Below are 22,398 nucleotides of genomic sequence, written 5' to 3'. Positions count from 1 at the left end.
ATTAGTTGTAGCTTATAGGATAAGGGGTGGCCACTTTCTTCCCCTTCAATAAAGAAATCTTGGTCTCCAGATGTAGCAGCAGTCCTTCATCAGAGCAACAGAAAGGCTGGACTTGCTCGCAGTCTGCACATGTTTTGTTTACTACCAAAGCCATTTTGGCACTAATGTATAAAATGCTGTCACCAAGGCCCAATCCAGGGAATTTGGTGGATGGTGCTGATTTTTGTGGTCAGTTTGAGTGGTTCAACATTACAGACCATATACTGGGTTGTGTGAAAGAGGAAACAGCCTCTTTTGTCAGTGCAAGCTGTATTCTGAACCACCTGTCCTGCGAGTGCAGAACCTTGATTACCCAGGTAGCCAGAAGTTGATGTACCACTCTCCTGGAAAACTAGGGAGGTCTCCAAGAAGTCTGTTTTATATTGGGATAATGGCAGATATGATGACTCCTTCCCTCTTTTTTCAAAAGTGTACGTTCCAGAAGACTTCAGCTTGTTGTTCTGGATATCAGGAAGAAATTTGTTTAAACAAAAAATTTCCATTAAGATAATGAGATGCAAAATGAATATCATGTTACTGACTGCAAGGCAGAAAACCATCTGATGATGGTGAAGGAGAGTATGACATAACTGCAAAGGAGGATGGGGAAGGGGGGGCAGGAATAGCAACCAAAGTCATTGCATTATTTCTGCAGATAGGAAGCCTTTGATTCATAAAGTGCAATGTCTGTCTTTGTAACTGTCATGAGCTGCCAGATCCATCTCTTCACACCTTTTGAACACAGACAGGCAAATGAACTCTTTGATTCAACAGCTTCTTCAGCCATTCTCATTAGTGTTTTGTTAATCATTCTGACTATGGCTTTCCTCTTCTATCCCCTCCCAGCACTGGGGATTTCAAGGTTCAGCTTGCATAACAGGTAATAGCAGGCATTTCCTTCTCCTGTGTCGGGATATCCTGGCGCCCTTCAGTCTCTCTCTGACTGTGTTTAAAACAGACTCCAGCACAGGAAAAAAAAAAAAAAAAAAAAAAAAAGGGGAAAAAAAGCACCTAGTCTAAAATTAGCAGCCTTGATAGAAGAAAGGCACACGGCTGTCCACTGTGCTGTTTGTCAATGAAACAACACATCTAAACAGGGCCAGAATGCATTTCCTCTCTGCGAAAAACAGACATGTCAAGTTTTGGGGAGGATGGGAGGGAGTGAGAGTAAAGCAGGCATCACACCGACAATCAGAGAGAACTATCCCGAAGGTATCCAGAGTTACAAAGACCATGGTGTACATGAAGAGGCTGTAGGGGGGTCTTGTTATGGCAAGGCTATGTATCTGTCTCTTGGTAGCACTGACTGATGCTTGAGGGTCTTGCTGCACCGGGAAGCTGGATCAGGTGCTTTGAGAGTTACAGAACCTCTGCAGTTTCCTCCTCTTGTTTGGATTTTAGGTTCATCGTCCTTAATGGGTGTTTATTGCTGTGAGGACTGTATTTAAATGACCTAGGCTAGATTCTGATTTTGCAGCACTGTAAACCTGAGGTCTCAGTATGTTTATAACATTCTAATTATTCTGAGTTTTTAAAGTTGAAATTAAAATTTAAAATAAAATGGTGTTACTTTATTATAGCCTGTTGTTTACATTAATAATAGTGATATATTTTTAATCCAATCATGTAAGCAGGTTGAATGTTATACTCCTTTAATGACAGTTTCATGCATGGATATTTTATAGGATTGAACTCTTGGTGTAATGAATACTGAGTGACTTAGGTAGTAAAGAAAGGTATTATTGCAAAATGTTTACAGTTTGTTGCCACTGCTGTCAATATGGAATTGTGATGCAACCATTTCCTTCTTTCCTTAGTCATTTCTGTATACAGTCTGCATCCATGAGAATTACTGTGGGAATTTTATTTATAGAAGTCAATGTTATGAATTGACTTCAGCTTTCTTTGCTAGATTGCAGACATATCTGTCTATCAAAGTCCAGCTGATGGTCACTGAGTAAAGTTCAGTTAGCTAAAAACAAATAATCATATTTTAGCAAGACTTCAAAAATTTGCTCAGCTGTTCTGCTCTGCTTTCAAACAGTTCCTTTAGTATATTTTGTCCTGCTAAATTGTGGGATTTCATTGCATCCAGTTAATTTCTTTCATGTTTGCCTTCCTGGTTTCATAGGAAATAATAAAGGCTTGTTTTTCTTAGTTGGCAGAAGACTCATTCTGATATATCCAAGATAAAAGGTTCTATTCATGTACTGCAGAATCTCATGGGGAGCACTTTTAAGAGACAATGAGCTTACTTTTAGATTTAAGCCTTTGCTATTCTTTGTCACTTGAAAGATTTGTAAAGTATGAAAATTTTCTACCTGGATTTAATAGAGACTAAGTATTTTTCCATCAGTAAAAAGACTTACTCGCAAGTTGGAACACGGCAGCTATGGCCTCCTCCCACCACTGGGTATCCTGAGAAATGATGGGTAGCTCCATCAGGCCCAGGACGAAGATGAGCTGGCCAGCAGTCAGAGCAACAGTAGCAATGAGGTTACAAGCACGCATCATGTCAAACTGCACTAGGGAAACATAAGAAGTAAGCATAAAGTTAAAATTATATAAAAAATTGGGAAAAAGCGAATCCTGGCTGAGCAGATATGTAAAAATTGTCAGTCCATAGAAAATGATTCTCAAACACTATTCCTACTTCCAGCAGTCCCTTGCTCTAACTGCATTACCCGTGGTTTGATTAACAAAAGATTTTCTTTAGGATGTATATTGAATCTTTCCTTTAGTTACACAGCATCCCATAAGTATTGCTTCAGTGCAAAACAATGTTGTATGAAACAAGCAGCTGATTTCCAAAGATGGCCCACTGGAGGTGCTTGACTTTTGCCCTAAGAAGATTCTACCTATAATCAGTAGCCAGAATTGTTTGAGGCAGGAATGGTATTTGTTTTGCATTTGTGTGGCACCGACTGAAATGGAACCTTAGTTCATAAATAGGTTTTCAAGGCCCTAAAATAATAAACATCCCAAAGACAAATCTGTAACACCCTGAATTTCTTTTTCACCTAGTCCATCTGTACTGTCCTAGGAAACATCCTGTGGATGTTAATGCTAACATCTTATTGGTTTAAGGGAGCGTTGTATAGAAGATTCTTACCTTTTCCTTCATTTAAAATTTATTATTTTTTTAGATGCACTGGAAAGACCCTCATATTTCTATCTGTGTAACAAGGGAAATGGTTACAATGAGGATGTCAATGCTTGGCAGCTCTGAATGAGGTGTTATGGCATAATTTACATGTACAAATAAAAAGTTACTTTTTTTTACATATATATTAGTTCATATATGTATTAGTGGATGTTGTTGTGCGAGTCTACTATTGACCACCCAGCCAGGTCACTGACACCAGTGAATTAGTCTACAAGTTGTTAAGGGGTATCTCTAGATCAGCTGCCTTTGTCCTTATGGGTGATTTTAACTTCCCAGACATCAACTGGGAATATCATACAGCAGACACAAACAAGTCCAGGAAATTTCTGAAGGATGTTGAAGATAACTTCTTGGTTCAGGTACTGAGGGAGCCAACTAGGAAAGCTGCTCTCCTAGATGTGTAGTTTGTAAACAGAGAGGGACTTGTGAGCAAAGTGATGACTAGTGGTTGTCTTGGTCACAGTGACCATGAAGTAGTTGAGTTTCAAATCATTGGTGACAGGAAAAAAACTGTCAGTAAAAGTTTGACCCTGGATATGGGGAGAGGAGACTTGGGGCTGCTGAAGGATCTAGTCAGTAAGGTCCCCTGGGAATCTGCTTTTGAAGATACTGGGGTCCGTGAATGCTGGTCACTTTTTAAAATCCATCTCTTAAGAGCACAGAGGCAGGTAATTCCCAAGTGTTGGAAGTCATGCTAGTGGGGCAGAAGGCCAGCTTGGCTAAGCAGGGATCTTCTAGCACTTAGGCAGAAAAGGAAAGCGTATGGACATAGGAAGTAAGGACAGGTGACACGGGAGGACTACAGGGGTACTGTTTGCCACTGTAGGGAGAAAATTCATGCAACCAAAGCTCAATTAGAGTTCAAGCCAGCCAACACTGTGAAGGACCACAAAAGGGCATTTGAAAATATGTTAACAGCAAAAGAAGGACCAGAGATAACACTGATGAGGTCATTCACCTCACAAGTAGAGATACAGACAAAGTGAAGACATTTAATGTCTCTTTTGCCTCTGTCTTTAACATTGATGATGGGCTCTGGAACCCCCGGAGCCCTGTGTTGGAAGACCATGACTGGGGGGTGTGATCACCTCCCAGCCAACCCTGAACTTGTTCGAGACTCACTGCTCCAGCTGGATGTTCATAGATCTGTGAGGCCCGACAGAATTCATCCCAAGGTACTGAAAGAGCTGGCTGATATCATCGTGGGACCTCTCTCTCCATTAGTTTTCAATGGTCTTTGGAGTCTGGAGAGGTCCCAGTTGACTGGCAGCTGGCAAATGTCCCAGTTTGCAAGAAGGGTAAGAAGGAAGACCCTGGTAGCTACAGGCCTGTCAATCTCACTTCAGTGTTTGGTAAAATTATGGAGAAGGTTATTCTGGGAGTTACTGAAAAACATTTGAGAGACAATGCAGTCATTGGTCATAGCCAGTATGGGTTCACAAGGTAAAAGTCCTGTGTAACCAGCTTAATTTCAATTTATGACAAGGTCAGCCATCTAGTTGACCAAAGGAAGCCAGTAGATGTGGCAGGTTTGGATTTTAGCAATGCTTTTGATACTGTCTCTCACAGTATCCTTCTGGTTAAACTGTCCAGCGCACAGCTAGACAAGTCCACAATACATTGAGTGGGCAATTGGCTGGTGAGTTGGGCTGAAAGAATTAGAGTAAATGAGGTTACACCTGGCTAGCAGTCAGTCACCAGTGGGGTTCCCCAGGGCTCAGTTTTAGGGCCAGTGCTCTTTAATGTTTCTCTAAATGATCTGGATGCAGGAATCAAATGTACATTAAGTAAGTTTGCCAACAATACTAAACTAGGAGGAACTGTGGACTCCCTTGAGGGTAGAGAGGCCTTGCAGAGAGATCTGGATAGGCTAGAGAGCTGGGCAATTACCAAGTGTATGGAATTCAACAAAAACAAGTGCCAGATTCTCCACCTGGGATGGGGTAATCCTGGTTATACGTACAAAATGGGGGACGAAAGGCTGGAGAGCAGCCCCATGGAAAGAGATCTGGGGGTCTGGGTTGATGGCAAGTTGAATATGAGTCAACAGTGTGCGCTGGCAGCCAAACGGGCCAACCTGGGGTGTCCTGGGGTGCACCAAAGACAACATCACTAGCTGGTTGAAGGAGGTGATTGTCCCATTCTGCACTGCACTGGGGTGGCCCCGCCTCAAGTACTGAGTACAGTTTGGGGCACCTCAGGACAAGGACATCAAACTATGAGAGTGTGCCAAGAGGAGGGTGACCAAGATGGTGAAGGGTCTCAGGGGCAAGATTTAGGAGGAGCAGCTGAAGTCATCTGGCTTGTTCAGCTGGGAGAAGGCTGAGGGTTGACCTCATCACTGAGGCGTGACCTCATCACAGTCTACAACATCCTCAAGGGGGGCAGTGGAGGGGGAGGTGCTCATCTCTCTGGTGATCAGCGATGGGACACAAGGAAATTAAATGAAGCTGCATCAGGGGCAGTGCAGGCTGGACATTAGGAACAGGTCCTTCACTTGGAGAAGGTGGTTGGTCACTGGGACAGGCTCCCCAGGGAAGTGGTCACAGCACCAAACCTGTGAGAGTTGAAGGAGTGTCTGAAGGACGCTTTTAGTCATATGGTTTGTTTTTAGGTAGTCCTGTGAGGAGCAGGGCATTGGACTTGATGATCCTTATAGGTCTCTTCCAACTCAAGATATTCTATGATTCTTTATTAAATATAAAGAACAAATGCAGAAATTATTAGAGACATAGATATCTAGAATCTTGGTTAGAAACCTGATTAAAATGTGTCTCCCAGCTGGCAACTGAATAGAATATATTCATTGCAAAGTTGGTACTTTTAGTCAGGCTTTTTTCCTACTTTTCCTGTTAACCTGATGGATGTCCTGTTTTCATCCTTTTCCTTCCTCTCTAGCAAAAGGTGGGATTTGTAAATATCATTGTGCCAGTCCAACATCTCTTGCTAATATGTCATTGGTATTCTGAAGTAGAAGCAGCTCAGTGTTTAAGCTAGCATATAATAGAAAAAGAAAGACACTGGACGTGAATATTCACCAGGTTTTCAAAAGTGATTTAAATGGTTTTAAGTTTAGAGGGTGCACTGACTACCAGTACTTAGTTCTGGATTTTCCAAGGAGAATGCTAGGAAGTGCAGAAAACAAAATGGATATAAACAAGAAAGAGTGAAGTTGCATCATGGTGATCACAGAGTCTGGTCTACTTTTGTGAGTCATAAAAATGAGTTTACCCTTTATTTTCCCCTCATAGGTCATCTTTAGTTTCTGGTGCTCTAAGTAATAACAATTCCTGATTTAATTAAAATGTAATAAAATATGGTATTGTATGTGAAATAGTTAAGAACCATAGTCCATTATATTTCTTCACACTGAGTAAGAAGTTAAGATGATAACATACTAAGTATTTTTGTTTTTTCCTAGTGAGTTCATCTCTGACCAGTCAGAAAAATTATTTCACTCAAAAAAATAGTTTGCTGAAAGATTTTGTGTTTAACTTTCAGAGTTGTCCTTTCTAGTATTGGGAACATCTAGATCTCTTGCCATGTTGAATGCTTACATGTCATGAAGCATGTTGGCTGATAACAAAATCACATTCAGACATCTGAGCTTTGTAAATATCAGTAAAACTTTGAGAATTTTGTTTTTCCACTTAAGTGGACTTCTATAGTACTTGGAGGATCAATGCTTGATGAAGAAATAGTAATGACTTTCAAAGGAGAAATGTACTAAGAGCAGGCTTGCAGCCATTATTTTTAAATTAACTTGTCAACAGAGCTATCTGTACTGTCAAATTTAAAAAATAGTTGTTTTACAGCCATAATGAATTCTGTTGCCTTGTCTGTATATAGTGTGCAAAAAAAAAAAAAAAAGCCTCTGTTATTATATTCTCTATAAGTGTCTGAAGCTTATCCCAGAAATACATACTAAACCTTGACTTAGAAACAAACACCAAATTTTTGCCTTCACTGTTATTCATGACTTCTTTTTAGCACTTAACTGTATTATAAATTCTTTTGGCTTTGCCATAAATGATATTATGTTTAGCATACTACAAATAGTAAGCTTATGACTGTGAATCAGCTGAATTGCAACAGAATTTGTAGTAATTTAGTCTTTGAATAATGGTTCTATGATTGCTGTCCTCTCTTGCAGTTGGAGAGTGCAGTAGCATTAGATGTGTAGCACTGATGATCTGTACTGTTGTTTATAAGAAATGCAAACTTAGGGATGTTTATTTGCCCAATATGCTACACTGTTCAGAGAGGTGTAGAAACACAACTCATACTTTGCATAGTTGCTGCTTCTAATGAAAAAGAAGGTCACAAATTGTCCAAGTTAGAATTGCAACAGGATGATGATAGGTAGAATAAGGAGGAAGCAGCTGATATGATTTCATTAAATGTGAAGACAATTATTTTTATGTAATAAGGTATTACAAGAATTGAGTACCCTTCCATATCTCATATTAGGATGCTGTTGTTTTATTCAAACAGGTTTAATATATGATCTGTCATCTTTTGGTTTTGTTCTAGAATTGTAATGATTCCTCTTCCTCAGAGGGGAAAAAAACTTTTAATAACATATAACTCTTTACAAACTCCATTCTTCTTGCAGTGGAACCTGTTAATTGTATTCAGCCTGAAAGTGCCACTACGCAGATGACTATGCTTTCTTACTTACAGCCATTGTAACTTTGCATGTTGTCAGCTCAGCACAATGTAATTCTGTTCTGTACGTACATAACCCTAAGCTGAGATTCTGCAACGTGAAACCTACCACCCCAGAAGGTGGCAGTTGTGGAAAGCAGCTCTGGCTTCCTTTTATTGAGACCAATAACTGTCCAACCAATGGACCACACTGATCAAGAAAGGGAATTGAGTGTTCAATTTCAAAGCATTTCTTCAGAGCCTGTACCTAAAGATGTTGAAGATGTAAATCATATTGAGGAAGGCCTGCCCACAAAACTCTTTTCCTGCTTGAATGACTGCTTAATCCAGGAATAAATATTTCTCATCTCTTGTAAAATTGGCTGCAATATAGTTCTTGTAAAAGCTGTGAAATTTAGTATTTACCTTTGCGCTCTTTTACGCTGCCTGTTACTATTTTAAATTACATGTAAACCAGAAATTCCTCCATAGCCAGCTTTAGTCCATCCTGTTGTGTTTTCTATAGACTTTATAATTAGTATGAATTTATGATGGCCTGTTAAACCATTTCAAACATTTCTGCTTCATTTACAGTAGCCATGATCCCACTGTAACTTTCTGTGGCCATTACAAGCCTCATTAGCTTCTGTGGAATGATGTATGTTAGCCACAATTTGTAAAACAAGAGGTTTGTAATGATTACAGTGTCTGCACAATTACTGGTGGCATTTGTGTTAACCATTAGCTTTTAGAATCTATTGTCTAATACTGTCATGACATAGGTATTTTGTATTTTGGATGTCCTACCTTTTTTGGCTTGAACTCATTATTGTTAATGTCACCCGTCTCTTAAAGTGTAACTGTGAAAGGGGTTTCCTATAGCTAGAGGTGGATGTTTCCACCAGAACAGAACTGGACGCTGCAGAAGGTGTTTATACAGAAGGTCTGACATAGGTGAAGAAGGGAGGGCAATCCAGAGTACATCTCTGCTTTATACGTACCTTTCCTGACTCTCCCTTAAGATGCAACTTGGCTGTTGAGAACTGGAAAGGGGTAGACACTGAATGGCTCCAAAACTCTGCTCTAAGCAGTTGTTGTTCATGAATATAAAATGCTAGTCTCTGACTTCTTCCTTCTGGAAACCCATCTTGATCCCAGTTTACTCCGAGAAGTAGTTAATTCATGGACAGGGTATCCAGCTGGGTCTCTTGTACAGCTGGGGGTACCGGCTAATGAATTCTGCTTTATTTAAAACACAGTGATCAGTCAAGGGTCAAAACTCAAACTCCAGGGATGAGACCAATTCAAACTTCTCGTTGTTTTGCTTACTTCCTAGACCAGATGTATCCACCTGGACTAGAAATGATGATTTGCAAGTAGCAATTTTGTTTTGTTATGTTCCATGATAGCCCCGGGACTATTTGTGCTGTGCAGAAGTAGTTTAGTCATATTGGAGAGTAATTTGCAGTGTTTTGGGATAATGAGGAAGGATGACCTCACTGAGAAATCAATTATGCTAATTTCTCATGGCTTGTGAGGTTTTCTTCCCCTCTTCTGTCTGCATGTAGGGAAAAAAATAATCGTATGGGGGAATTTAAGCTTTTTACTGATTAAAGCAGAGAGTGTGTATGAAGGAAACTAAATGGCCCAAGATAATCTTCATATTTGTCTAAAACTTCCCCTGATAAATACCACTTTTTCTGCACAAAAATTATAGTGGAAACTGAAGTCCAGCTTTTGTAACTTATTAAGTTACCAGCACTGGGAAGACTAGTGGCTGCGCATTTACTCTCCGTATAGGAACAGGACTGACTCTGAACACCTAACCGCGGCTTCACCATTTCCCGCTCGTTGCCTGAAGTGGACTGTGAGCATGCTGTTACTGTGTCCCTGCAGGGTTGCATCTAAAAAATGCTATTGAAACTTTGCAATTAGATGGGCAGGGATTTGCTGTGCTTAGCTGAAGCATAGTACCGCCTTAAGCTGCTCTAAATTGATTACATCTATCAGTTTATCTATACCTCAGATCTCCAGAGGGATTTTGCTTCCTTGTTTCTATTGATTGTTTTGGCGTTAACTACTTTAGTTGTGCTTAACTTCAGGGGTTTTTTAACCAAAAGCTACCCTTTTAGGTAAAAATTTTAAAAATTATTCCAACCAACTAGAGTTCTGAATGTAATACCTCTTCATCATTGACTTGCTTTTTAAACATTACTCAGTTGTTAACCTTTTTTCACTGTCAATATAAAAAGGCAGACTTTATAGAAGGAATTTAATGGTTGCTGTGTTCGTGATGAAAGGAATTTAAAAAAAAAAAGTATTCTATCAGTGCTCCTTCCTTTTTACGATTCCAGGGCTTATTTATTGATTACTTATTCAGTGAATTATTGAGTATACATTCTGAGATGTACCTGACTGCCTTCATAAATGCTTAATGTTCATATGTGACTTTATTCTGGAAAGGAGGATAAATGGTTGCGTTTCTGAAATAGAGGTTTCTAAATAATTATGGATAGAACTGGTAATGCTTCTTATGCTTAAGTTGCTTCACTTATTTTTGTAAGAATCCATTTTCAGTTATTTATAACTTTGCTAGACTTCATCTTCTTGGGCTGTGTGCCTGCAGGCTGAGATCATATTCTGCTGTTAAAATTTAATCTAACTAGGTCAGTAATTAGATTTTCTATCAAGAGATTGTAACTGAGTATGTTTTTTCTCTGGAACTTGACATTTTGCTGAGGTGTTATCCTGAGACAAGGGATGCATCTCCTGCTGTTCTATTAATATTCACTCCAGTAAGTAGTCTGGTAAGCCTTAGTATAAAGTGCATTAACAGAACCACAGCTGGCAACTAAATCCTCTGAAAGCCCAGCAGTGCTAGGCATGTCCATCACCTCACGGTTTTGTTGTCACAGAGCAGTGGATATGCCATAATACTGGTTACAGTTCTCGCATATGTTCATCCAGCCACTGCCGTACCAGGCACTCAAGAGCAGAGAGTGAAGAGTTTGTTCTGTCCAAGCCCTGAGCCCTTGCTGCGTGGCTCTGCTGAACTCACTTCTCATTCCTGCCCCAGTTACTAAGCCATTTGGAAAATAAGTAACAGTTATGCCTGTGCCTTAACGTAAAGGTTTGAAGCCTCTCCATGATTTAGGACGGGCTCAGTGCATGGTTTTGTATAGCAGAGTTCTACTTTTTCAGTCTTTTGGAGTCATTTTTGAAAAACACATTATAGGGACTTCAGAAATGCAAAGTCAAGCATCCAAAGACTGGAAAAAGCCAGAATAATACACTTTTACCTAAATAGGCTTATACCATTTTTTCATGGGAGCTCTGATTCTTTCAACACATGAAACAGTGCTTTGCAAAAAAGCTGAGGTGGTGCTCTTTAGACCAGCTTTCTATTTGACTTCTGTTTTCCTAACTCTTACTTATGGTTTTGCTGTTAATGCAGTTGAGTTCCAACCTGGAGAACTGAATTCTGTATTAATAAATAATTTTAGAATAAACCCTTTTTTGTAATTCTACAAACATCTACTTTAGCTAAACTTCTGGCAACTAATTGTGTGTTCCTCTTGTTTCAAATGTCAGCATTGTCAGCAAAGATCAGCTGTGCAGAAACAGTCTCTGCAGCTGATATGGAAATCAGCTGGAGCTGTGCCTTGAATATCAAGAGCACTATGAAAATGCAAAGTACAACTGTGCTTCATTTTACAACATAGACATAGGAGATTCGGCGCTTACTGTTAAAATAGTTAAGAATTAATAAGGACAATAAATAAAATCACTGTAATTATTTATTGACAGCATCATGCTAGGCCTCCCAGACTTGTGCTCTATTTATGAAGTCTTTGGACATTTCCATTCTTTTGTTGATTAAAATTTGTGATATTTATGTTGTTAATCTCTTAAGCTATTTTTTGGAGTATGCATTAGGAAATATCTTGAGACACTTTAAAGGTATTTGTGAAACAAACTAAACGAAATGCTGACAGTATCTAAGTGCACCTTTGCATGACGATGTAACTGGGACTGTGGGAAGATGTAATTAAAGCACTGCCTCTTTGATACAGATATATTTTGATGGGCTGAATATACACTAATTTCTTAACACTGAAACAGATTTGAATCTAGTTTTCTCTTCATCAGTTTGTACCCTTTCTGCATGAGGATGTTGTTTGAATGACTTTTTCATGCAAAATTTTCAAAAGCTCCACAGCCATTTTCACTCTTAACGCTTTAATTGAATTCAAAGTCTTGATAGTGAGAGTAATCAAACATTGATTTCTCTGATAATATTTCTGTGCAATTTATGTGAAGGTACTGTATCGAAACATGTTTGGTTCATTTTTCTATCCTGAATATCAAAAATTTTTGAACTTCTCTGATATAAATACACTTTATAGTAAAATCCACATTAAAATGAGCATTTATTCTAATTTGAAGAGCCAGACCTCTTACAATTCACCTCCATTGACCTCTACCCTGAAATTAGTAATTTCACTTATTTAAATATTGATCATATTGCAGATGTTAGGAGGGGAAATCACAAGCCCCGAGCTGCTGGCTGTCTGCACTGCCTCCATCTCTGCGTTAACAGCTTGAGCAGTTTACCAGACAACCACATGTATAATGTTTTGGGCTTTTTAAAATCTGTCTTCTCCAAATGCAGTGGGCCTCCTTTCTTATCTGTATATTTTGAAAAAGTAATGTGTCTACAACATGCTCAGCTTCCTGACTCAGCCTGGCTTCCATCCAGCCGAATTTCTGAGAAATTTGTGGACACTGGAAATTTGTGGAAATACGATGGACACTGGCACTCAGGTGAACTGTTGCCTCTACAAGCAAACATCAGCTCCTTATTCCCACACTGAGCAGCATCCTGCCTCAGCCACTGTATCTCATAGTGTATATGTGTTTGCATAAATCATACATTTAGGCTGGACAGGTGTTTATATTTGGTCCCTATGGCAGTCACACAGTCACTCATGATACTGTGCCTCTCCCTGGCACTGGTTTTACTTCCTTGTAAGAACTACAATTAATGAGAGCTGTTTTGCTCTGGGCATCTGTAGTTGACACACGCTTCCCACTGTTGAGATTTTCATTATGTCCTGTGGAGTCCTGAAGAACTGAGCAACGTTTTTATATCTTTTTCAACCCCTCCCTATTCCTGCATCTCCACATTGTTCGTAATGTTCTTTAGACAAAAAGGGACGGATTGTGACCTTGGCTAATGAATAAATCAGCTCCATGTGTCCACCCAGAGATAGCCTTGTAGCACGGTAGGGCTTAAGGGCATATTTGTACCACGCAGCATGGTTAAAAATATCTGAGCCGATTCCAACTAATCTGGTGTGTTCACACAGTACAACTGGCCTGGTGCTGGGCCAGGACGTAGGTAATGGTGGCTTTGAGTAGGTTTGGTTTGCTCTGAGTTTGCTCTGGTTTGCTACATCACTGGTGGTGCAGCTACGTGTTCTCACTACTCGAGGTAGCTTGTGTGTCCCTGTGTGATGCGGCATCGTTCGGTACGCTGTGTCTGCTCATGCATTAAGTGGGCACAAAGCTGAGTATTGGGTACTCAAGACATGCTGCCTTAGCCAAGATCTTACTGAGTGTATGCCTCTACATGTGGCCTTTTTTTGAAGGGTTAAGAGATGCAGACAAGCATAATCTGAAATTTTGGAACAGCTCTGAAGCTGCATCTCTATAACCTTTGGCAAATTTCTTTGTGACAGGAGAGTTAGGCTACCTGGCTAGGTTTCCTGGAAGTGTTTTGAAGGGTGGATGTACCGTCTGAGTTCTCAGTGAAGCCTTTAAATTTGTATTGTCAAGTGGTTTATCCACATTAGAAAAGCTTTAATTGGTGTCCTCAAAACTAGGCTCTGATTCTCAGCATAAGCACAGATTCCAGATCTGATTGTTGTCACTAAAAGTGAGCTGTCTCACCCATCATCACACCTGCATCACTTAGCTTGTGCTAGAAGTAGTATTTGTTGGACTCCCGATAGCACCGTTTAATCCAACAAAAAAATAACTGTGCAAAACCCCCATCCCCCACTGCAACCTTCCACTCTAAACCTGGGCATTTTCTTGCTGTTAGTCATTTGAACTATCCCACAGAAGCTTTTTAGCATCATGGATGGTTGAAAGAAGGGTGCAGGCCTGTGCAGCGAGAAGGAGAGAAAGAAGTGGATAAAGGCAAATGGAAAGGCCTGAGATCTCCCCCTGCCAGCAGCAGTGAGGCTTGAGCTTGAAGAACAGAGTTGAGGTGCTTTCCCCTAGGACCAAAGTCATTCACACTTCTTGTGCTGTGCCTTGTTGAAATAGTTCACATTGAGATGCTTTGTTTCTGGATAATGTTTTTAATATCATTTACTCCTGTCCTTGGATTTCTTTTTTTTTTTTTTTTTTTCTGATCTTTTTTTTTCTCACAGCATGTCTTTGCTGTAGCATCTGTGATCTCCCTTTGTCTCTTATGCCACTTGGTGTTTGTATCAGTGGTCCTTTACTGACACTTCAGTATCCTTGATGTAGCATTCACATCGTAGGATTTGAATGCAAAACACCTTAGTTTTCCTCTTGCTCCAGTGGTTTGTGTAATGGTGAAATAATTCATCCAGATGTCCTGTTAGCAGGGAATTGTATCAGAGAGGTATTTGGTATGGAATTTGACTTTGCGTTTCCAGAGGGGCTTTTGGCAGACGTGGTCCATCACAGTGACTTTTTCTGTTCATTCCCTGTGCAATCTTTTGACAGATCAGTTACTATGAATTTTACCCAAAATGTGCAAAACTTCAATTATCATTTGTTTCAATTTTCTGTAGTTTAGTTTAAGCACATGAAAGTCCTGACACAATGAGCTACTTCCGTAATTTTTCTTGCACATCATTTTGCTTGAGCTGTGTATGTGATAAGAGGAAAAAAAAAAACCACCCCAGCTTTACTGTCCCCTGAAAAGGAGCTTTGGCAACAATCTCAATGGGAGAAAGAGCAGGCAGTGAGTCAGTGAAAAATAGGTTTTCAGAACGTGTGTGTGTCTGCCAGTGGGCTAGCCTGCCTATAGTAGTGCATTTAGTTAGCTGTTGTTTACCTACTACTTGTACAGAAGTCATCAGTGTATGGAAAAGCAAATTCTCAAAGGTTTTACAGTTTTTCTGTTAAACTGTTAGATAAATAACTTGACCCCCAAATGCTTTTTTTTGATATGACCAAGATTGTGGCCTTTTTTGCATTGCTATTGGAAGAACATATTGTCTATTTACTGTTCTACAAATGGAATCCAAAATACTACATGTTAACTTTTATCATTGAGGAAGGAATTTTTTTGTTCAGAAAGTTATTTTTTATATGTATGTATATACATACACACACATACACGTTTGTGATTTATCTACAACTGACAGATGAGGATTGCCATATATATTACATGTGATTTCTTGTTAGAGAAATTATTTAAAATGACAAAAACGTGGATGCAGGCTCATATTGACTATGTGCACAATCCATGGAAACATCTGTCTTAAAAATATGTGCAACAGACTTGTTTCCTACTTGGTTTGTCACAACACAGCTGCAGAGGTGATTTTATTTTTATTCTTTTAAATACTTTATAAAGATTCACAATTGGCTTTTTGCTTACTATTTGCTTCCAGATTAAGCAGTGAATGGATGCTTTATTCCTATACAAATTGAGTCATTGGGCTTCAAAGGCCTCCTTTAAATTAGAATTTTTAAGACTGTTAGAGAATTCTTCTGGGGGCTTGATCATGCTATAATTATTACTTTGAAATTTTAATTGTTTTTATCACATTTTGCTTCTATTCGACATAAGAAATTGCTGCCCGTACAGTTGTGCTATGAAACTGATACCTCTGTGCCAATCTTTATAGCACCACCCATCTTCTGACCTGTGCACAGCAAGAAATACAAGTTTGTGTTTTAAAATGCTGCAGGAGCCAAATTCAGTATGCAGGAGCTCATTCTAAGTGCTGAATATAGAACATGTACTTTCAAAATTCATGACTGGTATGCATGTTTTTCAAGTTAGAACACGGCTTATAAATATTAATTGGGGCAGTGATTCCAGTGATTCAGTGATTGCACATTGCAGATACATATTAAGGAAATTTTTCAACAGTCTAATAATTTTTCTAATTACTTGTCATTAGAAAAGTACTTTCAGTTAAAAAAGAACTGAAAGTTAGGTTTAGGGATTTGTAACAGTTTAGAAATTATCTTTTTTGTGATTTATGCAGGTTTAATATTAGCGAATCTGCAAAAGATGTTACTGCACAATTTTGTGGGAAAACATGATATGGAGTGGGTCTACACTAAAGCATTTTCTAAAAAGAAATTCCTCTCGTATTTCTTTGTTTTCGTCTCCAGAGGGATATAAGAGACTCTGAGGAGGAGCAGAGCGTTTTGCTCTTTTTTCACATTTCAAATCGTGAAAGAAAAATCTACCTGAAATCACTGATGCTACTAACACACTGCCCTTTGCAGGCACCGGAGCTGTTGATGAGCACTGTTAATTAACACCTCTGGAAAATCCTCGTGTCTGTCAAGGCACGAACTTTCTAGACATTTGTTCTGCTCAGTTTGATTCCTTGAAGGAGGCAGCTGCGGCACCGATCTGGGGGAATGAGCTGCGGGCCCTGGCCTGCGAGCAGCTTGCTCAGCTGCGGGAAGCCGAGGCGCTCGCTGGGGCAAACACCGTCACAGGGCGGCCAGCTGTGCTCACAGCCACGGCACCCGCGTGGCCGCAGGGATTCCAGGCGCAGCCCTGCTCCAGTTTCTTAATGACAACAGGGGTGCGCCGTTAGCGTTATGAATGTGATCAGTAAGGTGCACTTTTTTGTTGTTCATCGTTATGGTTCTCAGCATTGGCTTACAGGTTTTATCTTATAGAAAAAAAAAATAAATAACTAGCTCAGTTTAAGCTACATGCATTTTTCAGATCCCATGTGTCTGTGAATTTGCAAAATGGGAAATATGCCACGCTTAATGATTTCCGTGTTCCCCAAGCAGTATACGAATTGTGTTTTTCCACCAAGAAGTTGCACACATTAAGGCCTATCTCAATTTTATGTTTTTACCAAAACTATTTCTGTCTTTTCCGCTCCTGGCACTCCCAACAAAAGTAAACAGAAGAGAGAAATAACTTAGTATGGCATCTGAATACTTTGTTTGTTTGTTTTCTAATTTTAGAGTATTCAGAGCAGTTGTGGTTGGGGTTTAACGTACTGAGCAGGGAAGGATATGCTTGTAGCAGGAATCCAAGAGCGCAAAGTGAGCAGCAGATGTCTCAAAGCCTTAGGACTTCACTGATGATTTTTTTTAAGTACATCATTCTATATGCTGTTTAAACCAGACAGCACAATATAGATTACTGCTTTTGGGGTGGGAGAAGGAGGAGTTCAGTTCATCACTGGTGGACACAATTATTACTTTCCCAAATTAATTTATTTGGGGATGAATGTTAAGAGATGTTTAGAATCCGATAGTTAACAATGATTTCGGGATGCTCTGCTAGGCTATAAATCTCCTGGGGACCGTGTATACCGTATCAGTCACGACCTAGCGTAAGCAGAGAAGACAAGAGATTGAACTTACGTTTGACAGTACTGCGTGATTCCTGGAACCCAGCTGACTCTGAACCCCAGCCCAGGGCTTCACACTCGCGCTCCTCCCCTTGCCCATGCCTGGCACTCGTGCTTGCACCTCCTCTGCTCTTTTCTGCCAGCCAGCACATCTTCCAGAGCCCCACGCTGCGCTTGCGTCCGTCCTCCAGGGTCTGGTACACCCAGTTGGGAGTAAAGGCGGCTGCGTTGTTAAGAATAAGTGAGACCAGGGCTACCAACACAGCTGTGGCTACCAGTTTCTGGACAGTCATATCTGACTGTCAGCTTGCTGCCGGTCTCTATTTGCAGACAACACGAGGTCTCAATCAGCTGCAGCACATTGAAATTGGACTTGAAACAGAGGCAGCTTTGCTAAGATGTTACAAAGGGCTAGAGGACATCACCGTTCATTCTCAAAGTCAATTCCAGACGTGTTTCTGATCACGGAAATGAGAATTTTGTGAGGTAGGTAGGAGAATTCCATAAAATAAGAACACAAAGAAGCTTTTTTAGGTCCTTCCCAGCTTTGGCTTATCCACCTTCTTCCACTTTGATAAGTAATGCCAGTCCTGTGATGAACTGAATGACAGGGAGGTCCATTCCTTGTGAGATGAGGCGAATCCAGAAAGAATCCAGTCTCGAGGCTGGAGCGCCTGAGCTGCTGCGGGGCTGAGGTGAGGATGCTCACCAGCAGTGCACCGCGTACTCCGAGTCAACCAGCACTGCTCTGAAACCGTTGTTTTCAAGTGCAGACTTCAGAAGGTCCTGCAAACCATGACAATGATCATTCTCTCCGAGTTAAGCCAAACTGGAGGTGAGTGCTGTCATCCCAAAGGAGCGCTGCGAGTTTGGAGTATCTCGAGGAGTCTGCTTTGTCGTGCCCCTCTCTGAAGATCCGAGCTGTGAGCGCAGGGACGGGGGAACAGCCACTGCTGTGAGGAAAAGGCCCCCCCCCACTCTCCACGAAGAGGAAATGGCTGTTTTTGTGGCTGGTTTGGTGAGCCTCAGGGCGTAGTCGACTGCAACAAACAGAGCCAGTGCCACAGCAGTCAAACATTAACAGGATGTGTTTCCTGAAAGGAAAAGACTAGGGAGAGTTCTGAAGTTGTACCTCCTCCCCTCAGAGAGCCCCCCCCTGCCCCGCTCACTCCTCCTCCCCTCCCAGCAGCCCAGAGCAGGGCTGCACATTGCAGGGGAGCCCAGGGAGCAAATCAGAAGTCCTCTTTAAATGGAAAAAAATCCCCAGACTCAATGCTTGGAATATCAGGTCTGCAGACACGGATCGAGGAGAGGGATTTTGAAATGCTTTTTACTGAAAGCAAAACAGTATTGGGGTTAGCTGTTGGACAGCGTGAAGGAAGCAGTGTGTGTGAGGGGGCCCACTGCTGTCCCCCTTCCTCTCTGCAACCCTAAAAAGGAGCATGGCAGATAAATAGAAAATACAAAATCTTGAGATGCTCAACCTGATAAACAAATGAATTTGGGGGTGTCTGAAAAGGCAGCTGCAAGTGCTACGATGTGACCGAAGTTGAAAGCTGCAAAAGATGCAAGGAAAACAGCTCAAATAAACAGATTTTAAAAGAGTCGTTGAGGGCATTTCAAACTATCCATGAACATGGTTGTTTCCAGAAGGGTCCTGCAGAGACTGGGTCTCCAAATGGCTGTTTGCTGTTTGGTGTTTTCATCCGGTGCCACCACAGGTCCTGCAGCAGGACGAGGCTGAGGGCAGTGGTCCCCAGTTCTCGGGCCCCTTGGGGCACTATCGCCTGTGGTTATGCCCTTCCTTGAGCTATCAGAATTCTTTAGGCTGAAAAAATACTGTACCTGGTGTAGTATTAAATACTGCCTTGGGAAATGAAAGTGTGACATACTTGTCAACAGCCTGGAGAGGGAGTAGTGAGAAGTCATGGCACAGTACCTGCATCACCAGGCACAGCTGCACCGCACCAACGGCACCCGAGATGTTGACAGAAGAGTTGACAGTATAATAAAATTAGATTAGAAACTGATTTAATGTTACAGCAGCTCTGTCTTACCAGCTAAGTTACTCTGCCTCAATGCACATAGACAAACTGGCTGGAAGCTTTTTTAAAAGCAGTATTTTATTTTCTAAGACTTGTTGCTGAGAGCAGTGGAAAATATTTCAGTGAAGTTCATATACCCCTATGATTAGTTTTTTGGCAATTGGAATTGAATGCACAAATCTGGCTATGAATTCACCCCTCCTCTATGTGCTTGGTTCAGTTTTAATACTTAAATGGATTAAGCTTTAGGTGCTTTGAGCATCTTCATACTTTGATGGCAGTACAGCATCTTTGGTTTTTGTTTTTTTCCTGTGACTGATCGTATCTCTATACATCTCTGGTTTTAGAAGTTTCACACTGTTGCCTGCCATTTTTCAAAGAAATTTCCTAACAACAGTGACTATATTTTTGTATTTTATAACCCATGGATTATTTGTTATTATTTTAAGCCTCTGATTCTGTTGTGGTTTGAGCCTACTCAGCAGCTAAATGCCACACAGCCGCTCACCCACCCTCCCCCAACTTGGGAATGGGGAGGGAATCGGAGGGGCAAAGGGAGACTCGCAGGTTGAGATAAAAACAGTTTAATAACAGTAACAGAATAATACACTGACAGCAATATCAGCAGGTAATGTACAATACAGCTGCTCACCACCTGCCTGCTCCCAGCCAGCGATCCCCAACACAAAGGCCCCACAGCCCCACTCCCAGAAGTGGCCCCTCTCCCAGCCCTCTCCTGCCTTTATATAGTGAGCACAATGTCACGTGACATGGACTATCGGCCAATCGGGGCCCAGCCCTCCAGATGTGCTCCCCCCGCCCCCCCACACAGGTGAGGGCACTGGGCCCTGGGGAGCCCCGGGGGTCTCAGGGGGCTGCAGCTCCTCCAGCTACTGAAACCAACAGGAACTCTAGTCCAGCCCCAACCAGGACAGTATCCACCCCTTCTTCCATATCATTTACGTTATGCTCACGTTCCATATTTCTAATACATTATTGTTATTTACAATCCTCTTCCTTGGTCAAAGACATATGCATACAGACGTCATTCCCTCAGTCCATAGCCCATCACTGCAGGATGTATCATGAGTCGACTTGGTCCATAGCTTCAGGTTCCATCTGTCATAACAGCCCCTTCAGGCAGAAGGAGCAATGCTCAGTCAGTAGGGCAGAGGTGTCCTTGGACTTGACAGGAGGATGGCATGCAGTCTCTGTTGCAGCTGGAGCTGATGCATCTGATGCTGTCTGTATTCACAGTCTGCGGCAGTCGCTGGACATCAGTTGCTGGAACCAGTCCTATTTTCATCCAAGTTCATGTTTGCCATAACAGCATTGGTAGGGTGGTGTGGTGACTAATCTAATACAGCTTATTGGCTATTTTCGCCTAACATTAAGTCCCCTTGAGGTACACATCAGACTTCCCCGTCCTTCTGCATTACCCACCAAGTGCACCCAGGTCCTTGGGCAAAGGTAATCCCACGTATGGGCTTACCTTTACCTGAAGGAGGTATAACCCAGACGGTCTTCCCCAGCATGTTTTTAGGGTGCACAACCGGGACTCTGTCTCCATCTACAGTATGTAGAATGTTTGACTGCACAGGGCCAGCCTGGTTGGCAGATCCTCTAGTATTGACTAACCAGGTGGCCTTTGCTAAATGTGTGTCCCAATGCTTAAAAGTTCCGCCTCCCATTGCTCTCAGCATGGTCTTTAGTAGCCCATTATACCGCTCATTTTTCCCGGAGGCTGGGGCATGATAGGGGATGTGATATATCCACTCAGTGCCATGTTCTTTGGCCCAGGTGTTTATGAGATTATTTATAAAATAAGTACCATTATCTGACTCAATTCTATCTGGGGTGCCATGCTGCCACAGGACTTGTTTTTCAAGGCCCAGAATAGTGTTCCGGGCAGTGGCATGGGGCACAGCATATGTTTCCAGCCATCCGGTAGTTGCTTCTACCATTGTGAGCACATAACGCTTACCATGCCGAGTTTGTGGGAGCGTGATGTAATCGATCTGCCAGGCCTCCCCATATCTATACTTTAACCATCTCCCTCCATACCAAAGAGGTTTTAACCGCTTGGCCTGCCTGATTGCAGCACATGTCTCACATTCATGGATAACCTGTGATATAATGTCCATAGTTAGGTCCACCCCTCAGTCACGAGCCCATCTATATGTTGCATCTCTTCCTTGATGGCCTGAGGAGTCATGGGCCCAACGAGCCATAAATTTTTCGCCCTTATGCTGCCAGTCCAGATCTACTTGGGCCACCTTAATCTTTGCAGCCTGGTCCACTTGGTGGTTGTTTTGATGTTCTTCCATTGCTCGATTTTTGGGTATATGAGCATCTACGTGGTATACTTTCACAACCAGGTTCTCTATTCGAACAGCAATATCTTGCCACAAATCAGCAGCCCAGATGGGTTTGCCTCTACGCTGCCAGCCACTCTGTTTCCACTGCCGCAACCACTCCCACAGGGCATTTGCCACCATCCATGAGTCAGTGTAAAGATAAAGGACTGGCCATTTTTCTCGCTTGGCGATACTTAAGGCCAGCTGGATGGCTTTCACCTCTGCAAATTGACTGGATTCACCCTCTCCTTCAACAGCTTCTGCGACCCGACGCGTGGGGCTCCACACAGCAGCCTTCCCCTTCCGATGTTTCCCTACAATGCGACAGGACCCATCGGTAAATAAGGCATAGCGCTTCTCACTATCTGGTAGCTCATTATATGGCGGTGCCTCTTCAGCTCGGGTCACCTCTCCCTCTGGTGACATTCCAAAGTCTTTGTTCTCTGGCCAATTTGTAATTACTTCTAGTATTCCTGGGCAGTTGGTGTTTCCTATTCAAGCCTGCTGTGTGATGAGTGCGACCCACTTACTCCACGTAG

The 22,398-nt window shown here is 41.6% G+C and overlaps 2 protein-coding genes across 5 annotated transcripts in view; one reads left to right on the top strand and one right to left on the bottom strand.

The window, feature by feature from the left end:
- The window catches only part of TMEM204 (transmembrane protein 204), a 30,354-nt gene extending 11,818 nt beyond the window's left edge, over window positions 1-18,536 (bottom strand). The window contains exons 1-2 of the mRNA XM_032985922.1: window positions 17,471-18,536; window positions 2,409-2,564 (exon numbers count right to left, since the gene is read on the bottom strand). Of these exons, the coding sequence (XP_032841813.1) occupies window positions 2,409-2,564; window positions 17,471-17,750 (436 nt within the window). The 5' untranslated portion in view covers window positions 17,751-18,536. The remainder of the gene's footprint in view (window positions 1-2,408; window positions 2,565-17,470) is intronic.
- The window catches only part of IFT140 (intraflagellar transport 140), a 100,366-nt gene that overhangs the window by 56,575 nt on the left and 21,393 nt on the right, over window positions 1-22,398 (top strand). The gene's annotated exons all lie outside the window — the stretch shown is intronic.

This window comes from Tyto alba, unplaced genomic scaffold (assembly GCF_018691265.1).
Source record: "Tyto alba isolate M040663 unplaced genomic scaffold, T.alba_DEE_v4.0 Super-Scaffold_28, whole genome shotgun sequence".
NCBI lineage: Eukaryota > Metazoa > Chordata > Aves > Strigiformes > Tytonidae > Tyto > Tyto alba.
This window is presented reverse-complemented; position numbering and strand designations above follow the sequence as displayed.